General features: G+C 37.0%; 1 protein-coding gene across 5 annotated transcripts; it reads right to left on the bottom strand.

Annotated features, from left to right (window-relative positions):
- Window positions 1–3,422: 3,422 nt before the first annotated feature.
- LOC107266129 (transmembrane protein 189) lies at window positions 3,423–15,469 on the bottom strand. 5 transcript variants are annotated; one of them, XM_015736304.2, is made up of 5 exons: window positions 13,902–15,469; window positions 11,372–12,171; window positions 7,334–7,545; window positions 7,036–7,254; window positions 3,423–6,785 (listed from the first exon to the last, which is right to left on the bottom strand). In XM_015736304.2, exons 2-5 carry the CDS (start codon window positions 11,601–11,603, stop codon window positions 6,525–6,527), a joined length of 924 nt encoding a protein of 307 aa, XP_015591790.1. In that variant the 5' UTR covers window positions 11,604–12,171; window positions 13,902–15,469; the 3' UTR covers window positions 3,423–6,524. The 5 variants fall into 5 exon arrangements, with proteins under 5 accessions (XP_015591790.1, XP_015591789.1, XP_015591787.1 ...); XM_015736303.2 differs by lacking the exon at window positions 13,902–15,469 and adding an exon at window positions 13,474–13,794; XM_015736301.2 differs by lacking the exon at window positions 13,902–15,469 and adding an exon at window positions 12,834–13,794.
- Window positions 15,470–19,541: the final 4,072 nt, after the last annotated feature.

Consider the following 19,541-nt stretch of genomic DNA (forward strand, 5'->3'; position numbering starts at 1 on the left):
GCTCAATCGATGCAAAATCGTTTGATGGTTGCGAATTAATTAATAAAAACGTTTGATAGTCCATCGCTTGGTTCGTTTGATAGTGCAAAACCATATGCGAATTCGCATATGGTTTTTCTCATTTTTCTTGCAAACGATGGACTATCAAACGTTTTTATTAATTAATTCGCAACCATCAAACGATTTTGCATCGATTGAGCTCCGGAAAAACAAAATCCGGCTAGAATCAAAGAAGTGCCGGCCAACTTCACACCAGATTTTGATTTTGATTTTCTGAAAAAACTATTGACTATCAAACGTTTTTATTAATTAATTCGCAACTATCAAACGATTTTGCATCGATTGAACTCCGGAAAAATAAAATCCGGCTAGAATCAAAGAAGTGCCGGCCAACTTCACACCAGATTTTGATTTTGATTTTCTGAAAAAACTTTTGACTATCAAACGATTGGTATAAACAAAAGTTTAAAAAATAAAAGTTGGCCGGCCAACTGCACGCAGGTCTCTCGTTAACCAGAATCGGTCATGTAACTGTCTGTCATAACTTTTTCGTGAAAGTCGAATCTAACTAATAGACGATCTAATTTTCAGAGTTCTCCGTCTAGTACAACTTGTCTGTTCGACGTGGAATGTATCTGGTACCTTTATCGGCTCTTGTATCTGACACCAACTGGGCATAATGAGCATAAGAAAAAAATAATTCTTAAAAATTATCTCAAATGTTACTTGATTAAGAAAAATCATATGTCTAATTGGAATAAGTACAAATTTAGTGACTGCATGACCATGATGAGTAATCCGTTTTGTGATATGATATAAAATGACGTGCCTAATATAAATATACATACATGCAGAATATTTGTGTCAAATATTCTCGTATAAAATTACTGACGTATAGGTTATAAAATATGTAGGATCAAAACTGCAGCATGATGAGAGGTGTATAGATATACGAATATTTCGTGTTTTATTTAGCAGCTGTTCGCTTCATTTGCAAGCAAAAATTATTTATCATACAACGTATCTTTTGCTTTGTATATTATTATCTTTCCTCCGTAATTTTCCTTTTTTTTATTACAAAAGAAAAAACAGACAATGTCGTGATATAACAAATAAGATAATATACACGCGTACAATGCTTTGCTGTATAAACTAGATATATAAAATCTGCTGTATCACAAGATAATGTTATTCTACGTTATTACAAAATAACGTCTCGCGTTTTTTTCTTCGCTTATTTTTTTCTTATTCCTTTTACTCCGTAAATTACTCCCTTTTGTAACAACACTAGGGCATTATTGTTTTCGTTAATTATTTTTTTTTCGAATGACTCGCGCGCTCGTCGAGAAATGTGCTAGTCAAGTTGTCGACTCCGCGCACTACGTGCGTATTCAGTCACTATTTAAATTTTTCTCACATATTGAATTTCTCGGCGGGAAAATCACACTTCGGCCATTTACCTTCCCAACGTGCGTTACGTTTCTTTGAATGTAGTGCAAAATACTTATCAACTCTAATATCGTCTAAAAACGATCGAGCAAAAATCTTCACAGTTATAAATTTCGCGTGTAATTCTGCGAGCCATAGCAGGCATATCGGAGAAACATCCGTCATATTTAATATCTATTTAGTATCTCCAACCATATATATATATAGTATCCAGTAGACATATTTGTGCTAAAATTGAATGTACGTCAAATCTATTGTATTTTACATATATATTGCGCTTTCTTATTTATTAGTTTTTCCTTCTTTGAATAATCGCATATAATAATCAGAACTTCCTGCCGTTTAACCATAAATTGATCACGCACTTCCTGTAACCTTTAATAGTGTGCAATACAAAAATCTCGACCCTTTCGTTTTAACCAGGTTCCGTTCGTTTTGAGTAATGATGGCGATGGACGTGTGACCAAAGGAAAAAGAAATAGAAAAACCAGAGGATTGATCAAATAAAATGGCAGCAGCATGGCGCACGCATTCCGAGGTATATCGTTCCGTTACGACAGGCCTGTTCGTGGAATACTATATAACTGGCTGACGAGTAAAAAAATAAGTAATCGTGATCGAAAATATTCGCGATTTAATTAGCGGATCGATTAATTACGACGATGAGAACTATTAGGGTGTTTTCAGAAAAAATATATATACAGGGTGTCCCAAAATTACCTGACCAATGGGGTATGGCGGTGTTCGGGAGGCACCACTGATCACGAAAATGACGTTCCTTTTGTCCGGAAGGTCATAGCTTTTAAATGGGAGCAGGTCAAAGTTGACCAATCAAAGGAAGGCGTCAAGAGAAACGTAGGCAGCTGCGACCTCTGAGTTTTCTTCCCTCGCTTTTGTTTCTCGGTGGCTTCATGCAGTATGACGTCAGCCGAAGACATGCCTATTGGAAACAAGAAACAAGCTACCGAGAAACAAAAGCGAGGGAAGAAAACTCAGAGGTCGCAGCTGCCTACGTTTCTCTTGACGCCTTCCTTTGATTGGTCAACTTTGACCTGCTCCCATTTAAAAACTATGACCTTCCGGACAAAAGGAAGGTCATTTTCGTGATCAGTGGTGCCTCCCGAACACCGCCGTACCCCGTTGGTCAGGTAATTTTGGGACACCCTGTATACAATACACAAGGTAAGAGAGCGCGAACTGCATTTTGTATGAAAATAGTGTGGTGCAAGTGCTTAGATAAGGCATTTTCTGAACTGTTTTGCTAATTGCTTAATCACGTTTCGAAGCGTCACTATCATTGAGAAAGTCATTAATTATTAAGTCTAAAGCACGCGCTTGTGTCTATGACGGTGTGTATGCATACGTCCTTCTAAATATACAGATACAATTTTCTCTAAAATTTGTTTCCCTCTCTTTCTCTCTTTCTTCGTTGCACTCATTCTCATTTTCACTCATTTGTACTCACTCTTACATAACTTATAATTTACATGACTAACTGTTACTATTAAATCATTCGTTCGAAGCGTCCTTTTACGGATATACATGAAAAATTGAAACGAAACGTCCATTATTATTTGCTCGTTCTGGACTAATTCGATTTAAATATATATATATATATATACACACACAAAAGTGTAATATCAACACTCATTACGGATGAGCAGTGACGTAATGTTCTTCATGATAGAATATGACAGTGTTGAGATAGGGTAATAGTGGGTGTGTTTTTAGGCATGACTTACATATATCTTGCTGAAGTGACTTATGCAATCGTGGATACAGCAAAAAAAAAGGATTTATGTATGTTTGTGCGCGCGCGCGCAAGGCCGGAATAAACTGTATCAAAAGTTTCGGGCGAACCGTTCAATGAATTTACAACAAGAAACTAAATTCTGAATGCAAATGACAGTAACGTTCGCAGTTGTTCAGTAATGTTTGGATTTGAAACTTTTGGCGTTCGTGAAATTAATTTCTTTTTCAAGAGCGGCCAATGCTCAGGACACAATCGCCACAGTTGACGCGGAAGTGTGTCTCCAGGAAAATCTGTTTGCTCCAAAACTTTGTTCTATTAACTGTGTCTCTCTGGGTTCTATTACTGTAATTTTCACGCTCGTTCTCTCTCCATTTCGTTCCTTAGTCTAGTTTCACACCCTATCTCTCTCTTTCTCTCTCTCTCTTTTACTCTCTTTACATGATTTATCTTAAGGAATTTTTCAAACGACATCCTTACGGATATATACATATAGTTACGCACCTAATTATATGAAGCAGTCAAAATCGACCATTTTCTGTTTACAGTAGAAGTTAATGAATTGCTTGCTTACGTTATACGATTTTATGAGACTATGTATGGACCGTGAGTGGTTATATAGAAAATTCAATTTTATACAATTCGTACAAAAAAAAATTAAGTAACTGGCGTTAGCGCGTTTATTTTTATATTTTTTCCCATATTTTTGATTATTTCACAGCCTTTCTCAGCCTCTTCCGATTTTGCGGCTCCAGCCGATCGCCGAGCTTTTAAAAAAAGTGTACTAACAAAGTTCGCAGCCTAAGAGGCATATAATTGTTGCCACAAAAATTTCAAAATTTGTATGAAAAAACAAAAAGTAATGCTAGCACAGAAAATGAAGTTTTGACTGCTCGACTAGCACAACACGCCTTTCTATATATCTATATTCTCTCTAGCATTACTCATTTTGATTACGCTATGCTCACGCCAATAAGAGTTTGCTACATAATTTCATATTTAAAAACCCCCATTCGGTATAACGCATATACATTATATGTATAAAAAGCATAGTGTAAAAAAAATGTCACACTCACGTATTCGCAATCATCACACGTTCGAAGATGTTCACTTAAAGATTTACTATACTAAGTAATAACAACAACAGTAATAATCGACTAATAATGGCCGTAACGTTTTACAGACACTGTATGTATTAATATAGTAATTCATTAAAAAAAAAGACATTATTACTGACTTGCTTGCGAGGATCATACCTTGCACCGTGCGACCACTTTTCAAAGTGTACGAAGTTGCATGCATAACGCTTATACTCGAATTCGCGTGACGTAGACCGTTGTTAAAAAATAAATATATAATTTTTGTAACAGCGCACATAAATATTTGTTCACAGACTACCAGAGTACCTAAGCGATTTCGGATATATGTCGCTCTGAAAGATGTCACTGAATGAGATAAATATAAAATGAATAAAATTATTGTTCTTTAAAAATGAATAAAAATATCGAATCATTCGAGTACATACGATATTTCAATAGGTATACGATATTTGGAGTCACACATTTCAAATCGAAAAACTGTCACGTCGAGCAATAGGCCCTTTTCCTTTTTATTTTGGTCCCTGAACCTAAAACTTGTACTTGCACTTAGCACATAAGTTTTACATTCTTCGTAATCTCATTCTTACGAGATAAGAGTATAGGGGAAGTGTGACCGATAATAATTGGTATATTATCATTAAATAACGTATACCTAATGCACGTGAATGATCTTAATAGAATTTTTATGATTTATTTTGTATTTACTATATTGCGCTTTATCGGTACGCTTCCCTGTAAGTCTTAGTCTTAGGTTACAGTGACGTAGATTCACAGTTTTTAAATGGTTCGAGATTTGAAAAATGATCGGATTCTTTCTACGTGTGATAAAATGAAAAAATTATGATTTTCGCACTTATTCGACTTCAAGGAACTACGTTCTTTGTCTCTCGCTCGCGATTATTCTCTTATTATTTCCGTGTAAGAACTGGAAAGGAAATCCATACCATTGCGTGTATTAAAAGCGCTTAGGGCCCACGTGTGCGAATTCGATTTTCATATGACATTGTGTATGGCAATTGCTTTAAAATTTCATGCCGGTACAGGGAACGTTATTTTGTAAATAACTGAAGCGCGTTTAGGCTCGTTTGCGGGCAATTTAACATATTGCTGACCAGTCACTCGTGTTTGCATTTACATCAGTTTATGCAAATTTTGGCTCGAAAGAAATATAGATCTCGGCTGCACGATATAGTTTTGGCTTAAAATAACTGGTCAGCAAAGTGTTCATTAATCGACTCAATAAATTTCCAAGTCGACGTTTATAGTAATTTGTCAATATTTATAATTCTCTATCTATAGACTTATTGTGCAAATGATTGTGTGTGAAATAGTTAATCATTTTTTATATAGCAATATAAATCATATATATATATATGCTTTAGTTACACGTCAACGTTAACATTATTTAATCTGTCGTCGGAAATATGTTTATAAATATTTTCGATATATCTCAGATATCTCGTGAGTTCTCTCTTTAAATTAATACTATAATTTTATTCTTATTCGTTATTTGTTCTCTCCTACTCTCTTCCTGCACTTAAGGCCAGTAATTCTTTTTTTAGCCCAGGCTAACGTAGGTTGTTTCTCTTTTCAAAGATTTCATTGAGGTCCATACAGTATCTCTCTTAATGCATCTTGCTTAATCTCACTTTCCTTCAAAGGCTCGGAGAGTCGAAACTTCGTGTGAAACTCGTTCAATTCACTTTACACACATCTCTCGTGATAAATTCGTCAGATTGCCTGTATGCGATATCACATCTGACATTTCGACCAAAGTAACAAATACATAAACACGCGAGTCTTCATTGTTGTGCCTTAGATTACATTATTGCGCAGCGGTATTACAAACGTGTAAAGTTTAAAAGCATTCGGCTCAACAAATAATACAGTCCTCATGCCAAAGAAAATAATGATATCACGCGAAAAAGCCTCGCGATATTAATAATAAAAGATAATTATTGCCCGTGATTAACTATCTTTTCGTAGGCAATATTTATCTAATCGATCACGAAGAGTCGGTCCTATCATCTTGTTCAGTACGGCATTGCATCACGGAAGTGTAAACCCTTTGCCTTGATATTTAAAATATATAATAATAAAATGATCCAAGCAGATGAGATCACGCCTTGATCATCGGATCTAAAGTACATTCCGAATTGATAGATCCATTGATCTTTCTAGATCACCGGCACAGAGTATAACTGTACAAGAACTCGTACCGACTCTCAAGATCGTTTCTGTGCCCATTTCATATCGTCCGCCCTTGGTTTGCAGCCTATGGACTTCTCGATGATCGTCTCCAGGATGGACCAGAAGCACAGCTTCTCTAAAGGCCAATTGAGCCATCCAGTGGTTATACAAAAGTACGTTTCATGAGGCGCAACGTGATGCACCCGATGATGTCTCCTAGGTAGGATGATCCTGTGTTCCTGGAGCCAAACCACCCAGCCTGGTAGACCGAAATACGTGTGGGACCACTTGTGAATCTATAAAATTCAAGTGTAACGGTATCCAGGATTTCGTTCGTGCAAGCAATTATATTGTGGGTTAGGCAGGTGAAGGCAATTATGACTGAACGGATGTTCCTCTAGTGCAACATATTGATTTTATCATAAAAAGTTCGACACGCCCCGTGGCAGTTTCATGTGTACACATGTATATATCCTCAAAGTTCGTCCATTATGTAGGTCATTTGAAATAATGAAAAACACAGATATAAGATCATTAAAAAAATACCTGATTGGTCATCGCCACAAAGATGGCTAAGAGGAACCAATAACACGTCCAGAGGAATTTCTGCTGTACGTCAGACTCAGGTAGCACAAGAAAGTCCCAGGTAAGTTTACATAGAAACGGTATGGTCACCATAAAATTGTCACCATTTGTCTCAATAAAGTCGTGCCTGGTGATACTCGTTGGATCTATATGATGCTCTCGGAATGGTCTCAAAAAGTTCTGTGAATTAGAAAGAAAATCAAGTATCAGGCACTAGGATCGGTATACGTAAAGTAAAAGTAATCGTAACTTCACTCACTTTCCCAATAATAGGTAATTCCACGGATCCCCATGTGTCCGCAGCCCAGTGTACCAAGCCGGATCCAAAATCAGCTGTAATGATGCCGCACAACGCAGCGATGGCTATCGAACTCAAATTCTCGAGCCTTAGTCTTACGACAATGAACACGAAATTGAGCGCCATCAACGTTATGCAGATTCCCACGCAGATACACTCCTGCGTCCTTTTTCCTGTGAAAGAAAAAAATAATAAAAATTAAATAATCACTAACAACCTGTACATGCGTGACTCTTTCCCGCAATATGAAAAACAGTTAAATAATCTGGTAAAGTAAATTATATGCCATTAGATTGGCGAGTTGTATCGTTCCGAGTATTATGACATAATACAGTCACTCGACAGACGAGACGATCGCATTACGATAGTGGATATACGATCTTTTGAGAAATGGCTGATTCATTAATTATCTTTATTAAAGTTACATAAATACTCTAAAGCAGCGTTACGTCATTACATTATTTCCCGATACTCCTTGACGGGGATAAACCATCAGGACACAAGGAGGACGGGCACTTCGTATCAAGCTCCTGATGAGTTATTATATCATCTGTCTTCGATGAAATTATTAAACTCGGTAGATCCTCTCCCTGCAGGATTCTCTATACTTCATTTTTACTCGACAGAAAAGTCCTTCTCAGGTTTTTTATTTATTGCCTGTCTCCCTTCATCCCAAGAACGGCAATCAAGTGACATAATTATCACCCTTGGTAGCCATTCTTGCGAAACGACCTTCGATACTTTTTCTTTGGTCCACGAATAAAGATCGTATTTTTTTTTTTGAATCAACAGTCGGCATTATGAGTCAGTTCTACGTGTGACGAACGATCGTTGTGGTTATGTCATTCAGTGATCAAAAAATGATAATCTCTAAATTGTCTGTCTCACAGCAGTTGTTACAGTTAACTTTAGAGAATTCAAATAATTTAATATTTTTAGAGTTGAACCACGTTTCCACGAGGATAATGTAAAAGCTAAAATTCTTATAGTAAACAGTAATTATTGATAACAGGTATTAATTTTTATTATCGTTTCTTTTTTATTCGAAGCTTGACGTAATATTAGAAACTTGTAAAATTGGTTTAAACTTGTAATTTATTCGGTATATTTTTGGCGATAAAATCTCGGCTTCGCTTACAAGCGAAGGAAATAACCAATAAACGTATTATAAGTATATGCCCACTATCTGAGAATTGATTGTTGTTCAAGATGGCACATTGTTTCAAATAATGTATGTTATTATAAGGTATGTTTCAAATAATTAATTATTTGTTCAAAAAAAGAAATTATTTTCTGTGTACGCCATTTCCTTTGCGTTTGTCGTAGAAATTGATAGGAGTGAAAACGTTGAGGTGTGGATGGAATATTGTGCGTGTTTTATGTAAAATTGTGCGTGACGCTAGCAGGATTAAATGGAACAGGCATGCTGGTAACGAAATTGCAATAAAAGACGAGCATGGAGGTTGAATATAATAGAATAAAAGAGAGAAATATAGAAAGAGAAAGCGAGAGTGAGACTAAGGGTCACACGAGCAAATATATACACAAATATATTCATTCATATACATTTTTTTCTTGGGGGTATTCAATGCCGGGCATATATAATGCCTAATGTTATTTTTTTTTGTTCTTAATCCATTAACATTACACTGAGTTATTATGCACACCCATTCTGGTGTTCCCGTCACTCGGGTGTCTGCTAAAGTGTTGTATTTAAGGGTTAAAGATAGAAGAGAAAGAGAGTCAACCCTAAATATTTTTGTTATTACAATTTGCAAATTGTTATACTTTTTATAAATTTTTGTTCACAATGTTTTTTCACAAGAATTTTGAATTGAATTTTTTATACAGAGTTAGTACAAACTCACCAACTGAAGTTGAGCCCAAGTGGCCGACACGACAGTGTGGCCTCTCCAGAAATGACAGCGACGCAGCTTACCGTGACTAATTCACATAAGCGCAGACTGACAGTTGGCATAGGAATAAGTTAGGTTATATAAATATTTCAATAGTTCGGTTACCGAAATAATAAATTAATATTGTAAAGACAAAATGTAATATCAGTTAACATTTATTTTTACAACAGATTGCAATAACTCTCAGGACAGTTTCAGGATATCTAAATGGATTCACAGGAGTGTTGGGATATTTCTGGAAATTTAGTGGTGTCGATAGGGACATAGGAGAAGATGTCCCCAAAGAGTGTTGGGGAATCTGAGGAGCTGAGTTTCTTTAGTTTTCTTGTCTTCACCCCTCCCGTAGTCAATGGCAGGAGGAGATTGTTAATTATTTCAGTAATCAAACTATTTAAATATTTTGAAAACCTAACCTATTGTTATGCGAACTGTCAGTGTGCGCTTAAGTGAATCGGTCACGGTGAAATGTGCCTAGCTGTCATTTTTTGAAGAGGTCCCATTGCCGTGTCTGCCACTTGCGCCCAACTTCAGCTGATGCGTTTAGTGTGTATATCCTGTTTTCTATACTGTAGTAACCGAGTCTATAGGAGTTTATACATATATACAGTATGTATCTTTAATGCGTTAACGTCAGTTTTCATGTATCTATAATCGCGGTATAACGTGGCAGCTCCTTCACTCTCATGAAACCGTAAACATTTTTTGTTACAGCTTTTTATTTATAGACCACGTTGTACCAGCCGTTTTATTGCCGGATCTGTTTCCATCGTGTTTACTTGGCTTTCGACAAATCCTTTTCGTATTGATTGAAACCAGAGAACGATAATGTTATAGATAACAGAAAAATACATGTAATTTTTGGAATAATATTAGCACAACGTATATTCAAATATACATTATAACTATAACCTATAATGCAATTTTTATGTCATTTTTAATTCATAATTGTTTACCTGCCCGGAAGCAGAGACAATAGAGTTTTCCCACTCTAAGGAATTACAAAATTAGAATGAAAACATGATACTTGTATAGTCGTACAAAAGTCAAAGTGCGTTTACTGCACACAATTTAATGGAGTTATTAAAAGTTTATTCAAACATACAAATTTTCATATCCAAAAAACCCTATTTGTATGGAATCTATTTAGTAACTTGATGCGAATATTACTTTCAGGAATAAAGCAGGAATTGTTAGACTGTACATATATATGTATATACTCAGCGATCGAAATATTCAATTACCTGTCAAACGATGCTGACACTTCATTTTGTGCTTATAGAAAAAAAAAAAGTACTAATTCTATTATAAACTGGCCATCATCGATATGAATAGTTCAATCATTCCACCAATAAGTAAATAACTATGGGCTGACAGTTAAAATGTCAAATTATTGATGTCATCGTGAGTATAAAATAGTCAGCATTGTTGGTTGTTATTGTGAAACGTGAATGTCGTCGTTATACTAATTGCAAACATTTGCGTATTGGCTAGTTTATGCTTCATTCGTATGTTGTGATTCTATGGAAAATGATGTCACGCTTTGCGCTCGTAATTTGTCGTGCCAATAACGTTACAATAGGACCTCTGAAGTTACGATTTGTTTACAACTTATATTATGACTATAAAATTCTAGGTTTATTTCAAACGACAGAATACGTTGCTTTTCTTTCAAACTATCAGCTGATTACTTAAAAGCTTCTAGGAGTTTTGTACATCTGTCAGGAATTAACGATTGACTCTTTATCTGCTAAGAGGTTGTATGACAGGCTGATTTGATTAGAACCTATTTTTATTTTGCCATTAATATCAATTTGGATAGAAATATCTTAGTAAGAGAATACGGCCACCTTGTGATTCTCATAAATGATGTTTGCGTATGGAGCGAATGTAATTTTGGATAATGATTAATTATGATTTTCATGCATTTGATATGAATAAAGTCTTTGACAGGATTGAAAAAAAGGTAAATAAGTAAAAAAAAAAAAAATCGTGGAACGATCGTCTCGATTCAGTGGAGTTTGTGCCTATTGGGAAAGACTAAATTTCAAATCGGCCTCGTTCGGAAACAGATTCACGTGCTTACCAGTGCTGTAGAGATTTGCCAATTCCTGGGCCCCTTTATGAGTAGGGCCCCATCTAGGTACAGTCCTGTCCTCCGACGAAGTGGGTACCACAGAATTCGCATTAGGGTCATCCTCGAGCATAGAATTCTCATATATTTGTTGTTCGGTTTTGACCGGTGCTAGAAAATTTGTAGCCATTGTGCAGGCGGCTGAAGCTGCTTGCTCTAGGTGCGGCACTGCCGATCCTTCCATGACTCGTAACTATTCTTTTTGTATTTTTTCTCTCACTTTTATTATTTCTTATTATTTTTTATACTTAAGCCACTGATTTTTAAAGGCCGTATCTTCAGGTCGTCTTTAATATGTTTAGGCACGAATGTCCCTTCGGCATCACGCGAAATATATGCTTTGTGTATTCATTTGATTATCCGTTACTTTTATAGGAAAAACTTTGCTTTTTTTTATTTTGGCTTGTACCGATTTTACCAACTTCCATGAGGTCCCCTATTTTATTAGATAATGAAAACAATCAGTTTACTTAGTCTCGATCATTCGTAGGCTTATGGTTTTGTCTAATGGAAAATCTTCAAACGTGCGCTCGAGTACTAGCCGATAATAAAAAGGAATGTCGACGCCGTCGCACTACAATCTAAACATCCCGCGTAACACGCACGTGTCCCATGCACTGAACGTTCTCACTTGAATCCCACAAATTCACAAGGCTCCACTCCATATCTTCTTCAGATCCTTTATTATTTCTCTTTGAGTGTCTTTACTCAATTGGACGTACGTTGGCCGGTGATATAGCTAGTTGAATAACCTGTAAAGCAAGACGCTCGTTACACTACTACTCACTGTGAATAAGCTAAACTGTTAACCAAGCTTTAACGCCTTCATCGTTCTACTGCTTTATCCGTCTTGATTGGCCAGCAATTAATTCGCACGTGATATATAGCATAGCACACGTATAAAGGCGATAAAACGATCACTTGAGAATAGAAACTTGAGACTATATGGTAACTCTTTCTGTGTTACTAGATATACCTCGTCCTCTCAACATACCACAGATAAGACCCTACAGTCAAATACAAAAATTCTATATCCTACGAAATTGTCAGGCTATATAATTTCCCATAAGAATTCGATCGAACCTTGTTTGAGACCTCTAGGTCGTATTGTCCGTAAAATGTATTCAGAGAAAAACTGTTTCTTCGATCGTGCTAGTTCTTCGTAAAAATAGTCACTGTCAATTGTCAGAATACAAGCCAGAAATATAATAACAATAGGAATGATAAATTCAATGCATTTTTCTTTGATATGTCGGCTTTCAATTGTCAGATATAGATAACTGATTTGAATCTGATGTAACAGATACTATTTAACGAGATGATTCATCGAGTGACCAGCAGACCATCATAGCAGGAAAGAACTCAAGAAATCATTAATTAAATGTTAAATAATAAAACCTTCAAGGACTCTGACCGTAAAGAGGATCTCTGACGCCAGAAGGAGGCGTGGACGCGTTACGAAATAACCCGCACTGATCCGCGTAACGTTATTACCGCACGCACTGCACACGTTTGCCCGTCCAAAAGGAGACGACACGCCACGCACCGATTAAGCGCACACACAAAAGGATTTAAAAGAAAAATGCAACACCAGTGTCATTTAGGAATCTTGCAGATATATATACACGCAATAATCATTCACTCCACGAGAAGGCGTATACTATTTACAGCGCTGAGACACAGGACGGAGGCAGGTCTCTTGCAATTTGTTGTCAAGAGTAAAGACGAGAGAATCTCGTTAATCGTAAGAACAGTGGACCAAGAGTGTGAAAGCCAAACTATACTGGTTGCCGTTGGTACGAAGTGAATGAGTGGCTCTCGTATGTACAAGAAAGTATACAGTACTAAAGGATACAACAAGAGTGTAGAAAAGAAACGCGTGGAGGGAATGTGTCTTAAGGAGGATAAGTCCAAGGAAATGAGGATCAGTCTAATGAGTGAAATTGTCAAGTAGTAAAGAGAGTAGGAAGGTAGGAAGGACAAGCGAAAGAATTAATAGAAGGCAAAGTAAGAGCAAGAGAGAGGGTTATAAATCGCGAGAGCAAGTTGGAAACCTGCAGCAGACCGGCGACTCCGTTGTAACTCGCCCTGACAAAGTGAGCAAGGCACTGAGGAGGTGAAGCCGCCAGGGCCGTCGGACTGCTAGACGGAGGCGCTAGCCTCGCCTTACTTCACTACGGTACTACGGTTCTTTTGTATCTTTCGCTCTTTCCCCCTCTCTGTCTTCTTGTTTATATATACGATGAACCTAACTCTGTCTTTCTTCAGTCCTCGATCGGCCATGCTGTGCTACTCTTAAGATACCCTCCTTTCTCTCTCTTTGAGCGCCTCCCTCTCTGAAAGGTCTTCACCTTTTTCCTCTGTTCCCCCTACCCTGTCCCTCTCCGTCGCTCTCCTTACCACATTGTAACCAGTCTCTCACTCTATTATTCTCTCTATTTTCTTCTTCTTTAATTCATATATATATTTTCTCTCCCTTTACCGTCGTGGACTACCACCACGCCACTACGGCCAGCGTCGTTCCACTGCTACGTCGCTGAGACGGCGACGCGACGCCACACGACCACGACGACGACTCGTCAGGGCGACGGGTACCGACGCGATTGGCGCCGCCTAACAACGACGCTCGGCGTCCCAACGTTTGCAGCGACCCCACCAGAACGTGATAAGAGACACTCATCATTTGTCGGCTAATTCATACTATACTGTTGTGCCTATATGTGCTTTTGCATAGTTTATTAGGTATATATATATATGTGTGTATATAATACAATTCAGTTTCTATATAGATACGCGTATAGATGGATCCGAAATCAGAAATTTTCTAACACTATCGAATAATTCTACAGCCCAATTTCGTCGTTTCCTAGATTGTACCCGACTGAACTCGGTAGTCGGTCACGCATCGCGTGAAAATTGCCTCGTGGCTTTTTTCCTAGGTTACGACATCGATCGAACCTCCTGCCCGATTTTTGTTCACGTATTATTGACTGAGCGAAGGGACATCTCGTTCTCGTTTTCTGCTTGGGCAAAAATCGTAATATCACGTTTGATGATTTAGGATGAATTAAGCAGCTTCTCTTATGTGTACCATGTAAACAGATTATTTGATCAACGTCCGTAGATCAGAGAAATGAAATATATTCCGCACGGATGTTATTCCCTCCGAAATTGAAGATTAAAAAAAAAGAATAATTATCAATATTGCAACTCCAAGGAAAACCCATTTTCAAATTCGTTACATTTTGCAGTCACACGCTATAAGAACATTTATATTTTCCTTCTCTATATTTTTGTATTGATACAACATGCTTCCAAGAAATACAAGCAAAAATGTTTAGGTATATACAATATCTGCTTATCGGAGCTATATACGTAAAACGTACTCCTATCACAGAGATCAATGGGTTTCTGCAATGTATATTTGATAAGATTTATTATCTAACCTACCCGTTACATATCACGTATACCATTTAATCTATCCTAGGGCGTTGCCATTTTTGAAGGATAGGTTTCTTACCTCTCGGTGGAACTAGCTAGTGCATTGTAAAAAAAAAAACTAGGTTGAAGAGTTGAGGCAGAGACACGCGCGTTAAATACGTAATGTATACGCACGCACAAGTGTACCTATATACTAGAAGTATATTATACATTATGTATGTATACAATTGCAGGGGTGATGTACCTTACAGATCCACAAGGGGATCCGAGTCCATTAATTTGGTAGCTCTTTGAGAAGTTGATTAGTGCCACCATCGAGTCAAAGGGTACACGTACGAGAAGAGTCTTAGGATACCACAGTTTGCCTTATCTCTTGCTGTATATCTTCCAAGTTTGCTAATCTATTCAGGAAATTTCTAACTTTTTCGATTAAATGGATCTGATACCGTTAGGACGATAAGCCATAAGTCTTAGCAGTCGTACCCGGTTATTTAGCCAAACAAACCATCTGAACATATTTCTACCATATGAATCAAATGGGCCTATAAGTTCAGGCTAAATGACTAGTATACGTTTTGAATATAACATTAGATCCGTAATTTGATCTTGATAATTTTTATGAATCAACAGACTCTTTTTTTTGGTTTTTCAATGCAGTAAATATGATTTTTTTCTCAGTGATTGGTAACTAGAGAAATTTCATCTCTAACCTCAATTTTTGTTGGTTCTGGCCACCTACTAGAGCTCAACTTTCACCTTAGCACGTGAACCGATCATCGAGTTCGTTGAACTCTTCCGTCCATGGTTCAATCATTTTAACAGGGCTTCGCAAGACTCGTTTAAAAAAATTGGGTAACCCTACTGAAAAACCATTCGTCTTGCTTGAACTAGAGACATACTCATCTTTTTTATATGACTGATATCATTTAAGTCAGATAGCAGATAATGGTATTATGCAAGATAAGATATCTACGTATGGTCTGTAATCTAAATAAATATTTTTGTCTTACGCGTGAAAGCGAGGCATTGACGTTCGTTGACGATCTTGAGGCATTTACGTTCATACTTTAATCCTTTTTACTTTTAGGTGCGCGGAGTGTACTCTGGGGTCCGATGGACCCCATTTGTTTCTTTTGCCCTATTTTCGCTCTGATTATCAAATTTGAAAAAATTCGATATATTTGGAAATCGTAGAGTATAGACTAGATGTTCGTGCAGTTCTTAAAGCACTCAGACCTGCATTACAAATATAGCACTGCTTAAAAACTTTCGATACGCTCGAAAAAAGAAATTTGCAATAGGTCCAGTTATTATTAATTTTTGTCGTCGCTGAACGGGCGGAAAACAATCCTTGATTTTCTGAAAGCTTAAGGACCAGACTTCAATAAAAAAAATTAGGGTAACCAGATGACCCTTAAAATTTTAATTATTTAAAAAAGTAAAAAATAACGAAATTTCGAAAGGCAAAAAGGAAAGATATTTTACCATTTCATTTTTTTACATATGCTATATTTAGAAAAATATGATTTTAATAATTTACGTGAAAAGAGGAACGATAAAAACTTTATCTTAATTCTGCTCGGAAGAGACTTGCTACAGCTTTACCCGATCCTCGTAGCCAATTTCGTGTGAGTAAACTTTATAGAAGAGGTTCGCTGTCCGGTCTGCATTCTGTGGGCAAAAGCTGCATCGCATTTTACGCGGTCGGCTATCTGGTTGTGACAGTGGAACACTCGAATTCAATATTTCTTGAATATTGAGCTAAATAATCAAAAAAATATTCATAAAAACTAATTAATACGTTGTAAATGTATAAAAACCGTTAACCACCTCGAATTTTAATTTTAAAACAATTAATAATTTCATATTTCTTAGGATATTAAATTTTTCAACTATTATTCAACTAAATTAATTCACAGTACCTGCAGACACTTGCTGGCTTCTGTTACAAGCTCTGCCAGGAAGTAGTGCTTCATCTATCAAGGTTATCGTGGTAGGAAAAAGCCAAAGTTCCGGATATCCGGTGACCGACTCAGTGCAATCCACTATCATGACTTACACCCGATTCTGCTAAACGGCAACTTGTTGCACCGGTCGTGTTATTAAGCCTTTCGTCCTTCTACATTAACCAGTGAAAGATCAGGTTACCGTCGATCAACTAGAAATGAGTTCGTCGCACAAATGAAAATCATCACCCTTACCTAAAAATATACAAAATTCATACCGAAGTAGATGCGCTTGAAAATTTCATCAATCTAATTACCACTCTGTGCTGTAAAACATTCGCTTAGATATGATCGACCTGAAAGTATTTTCAAGCCTTTACAACGCGACACTAAATATTTCAGTACAGACACCTCGAAGCGTCGTTAATCCCGTAGGAAATACGACATAACAAATACCGGTTAGGTCCCAGCAGAAGTGGTTTGCAACGGAAATTCAATTATCTAGATGGGCAACCGTCGAAGTAGGAAATGAAAATGTCGAGGGACCAGGTTCATTAAAATTCCTAATGAGTAAGTACCAAGTCACGAGTTCCATGACAATATTTTTCCCTGACATCCCCAGACGAATAACGTATCAAGCACATTTCTTTCTAACCTCTAACCTCTAATTGAAAGATAAAAGACCCAGCTAACAGTGTCCCAGTATCTTACACCACAGTTGGCTTTCCCCACCACTCGATGAACAGCCAATGGCGAGACAGCGTTGCCCTTCTCAGAAACAGGGACACTATTCCTCTCCCTTTTTATCCCTATGAATTTACACTTTTAGAGTGAGACGGTTTACTTAGAATATCAATAGGACATTCATCTTACATTCTGTTTACTCTTTGATTCACGTAGTTTCAGTTGCTTCACGTATTCGTAGTGCCGTTTATAAAAGCTGAATTCGTGTAATAAATATACTCGACCTCAAATACGTTTAGAAAGCGTATAAAATATTTATAAAACAACGTCCACTCAATTTTCATTAATTGTGGAATTTACAAGACGACTTTTACCTACTTAAATCTATACATAGATATATCAACCAATGTAAACGGATGGTGCAGGGCGGATCCTATCCTGTGGGTTGGGTTGGGTTCTTTCAAAGCACGTGGTGGTTCGCACAACCAGCGTAGAATATTCAAAACCAATCGATCAGACAATGGAAAACTTTTTTCCCCCCTCTCTATCTTCCTTCGCTCTCTGCAAACTTCCCCACCGGTCTATTACTTGACTGGGGACACGTGTCGAGAGCCAGTTCGAAATAATATTCAGCACTAGAAGTTTCGATGCACTTTACGTAGCGTGACTCTACTGTACTTTCATTGACATTGAATGTGTGCTTTGAAGGGGCCTATTACGTGTCTTCAAGCCTATATAAAAGTTCCCCGCGATCGGATCAAACAATCAGCATTATAATTACCAAATAATCGAGACCACCGAACGATACCACATGAAACGCAACACGCAATGCCTACTGCATTATCGTGATCCTTACGTAATTGCATATATCCATGCATTCTATGGAATTTATGTATATATACATATGCACTCGCGTGCAAGCGCAATGATAGTAAATTTAGTCCGATTGGTATTTGGTGTAACTGGAAACGCGTCTGACTTCAAGGCATCTGACTACTAAGGACTATGAAAACTTTGAAATTTCTCATGCAGATTTCCGACTGGTGTAATCATCGGGGCGTCATACTTAATCGACTTGCACATAAACGTTAAACGCAAGTCTCGTTTGTATTACGCTAATTGTCGAACGTTTATTTCTTCGATTATAGGACGTGAATGTACGTATATATGTGTGTATATACATATATATAAATAACGTTATAACGAAGATACGAGAAACGATATATAACGCACGTGGATGAATATACTTTGTCTCTTGATAAAAATCGTAATGGCAAATGAAACATGGAGACTTCGTCAGGGTCAAAGTTTACGTATTAATATATGAATCCGTAGAAATTCGTATCCTGTCGGAACTATAATCATTGTCGTTAATTTTATCTGCCGAATAATTAGACTCATTTGCAATTCCTTAGCTCGTTTCGAAGATCGACAAAAGCTCGTCAGGTTCAATTTAATATTTCATTTTTACATTTTAAACTACGACTAATTGTAAGTACATATGTATAGGGTATAGACGGACGTTGAAATATTTTATAAAATTGCCAAATTGTTTGGAGTTATGGCACACGGACTATGATACTATATGTTCAGGTATGCTTAACGGCACAGGGTTGGGGCGATCCAATTACATCTTTTACGATGGCCTCAGGTTAATTACTAAGGAAAAGAATAATTTTTATAACTGCTCGAATACATATTCCAATGTGCGCGATAGATCAATATGATGTGTATCTCATGTACGGCATTTGATATGTACAGGTATAAATTTTGCGACTGCTCAACCGCAGATCAAAAATAGATCTCGCATTGCAATGATATTGTACTTGATGCAGGGAAGATCAATCTAAGATCTATGGATACTAAGAATGCGGATACTGGACGACCTATATATGTATATCAAGTGTGGGATAGTCTCATTTGTACGTGAGGTACGCCTCCAAAGCAGGACCTCATAATGATCTATCTTATATATCAAAATTTGTACACCTGGGCTGGGAAAAATATTTGAAAGCATCGCATATAGTTACGTATTGTGTGTCCGCCATAAC

The sequence above is a fragment of the Cephus cinctus genome, unplaced genomic scaffold (genome assembly GCF_000341935.2).
Source record: "Cephus cinctus unplaced genomic scaffold, Ccin1 Ccin1_scaffold0299, whole genome shotgun sequence".
Classification (NCBI taxonomy): domain Eukaryota; kingdom Metazoa; phylum Arthropoda; class Insecta; order Hymenoptera; family Cephidae; genus Cephus; species Cephus cinctus.

Excerpts from the sequence above, each read along its gene's own strand:
- LOC107266129 (XM_015736304.2), bottom strand. The coding sequence starts at position 11,603 with ATGGAAGGATCGGCAGTGCCGCACCTAGAGCAAGCAGCTTCAGCCGCC. Across the intron at positions 7,546-11,371 it reads GGCAAATCTCTACAGCACTG|GAAAAAGGACGCAGGAGTGT; the intron begins GTAAGCACGTGA and ends TTTCTTTCACAG. Across the intron at positions 7,255-7,333 it reads AATTACCTATTATTGGGAAA|AACTTTTTGAGACCATTCCG; the intron begins GTGAGTGAAGTT and ends TCTAATTCACAG.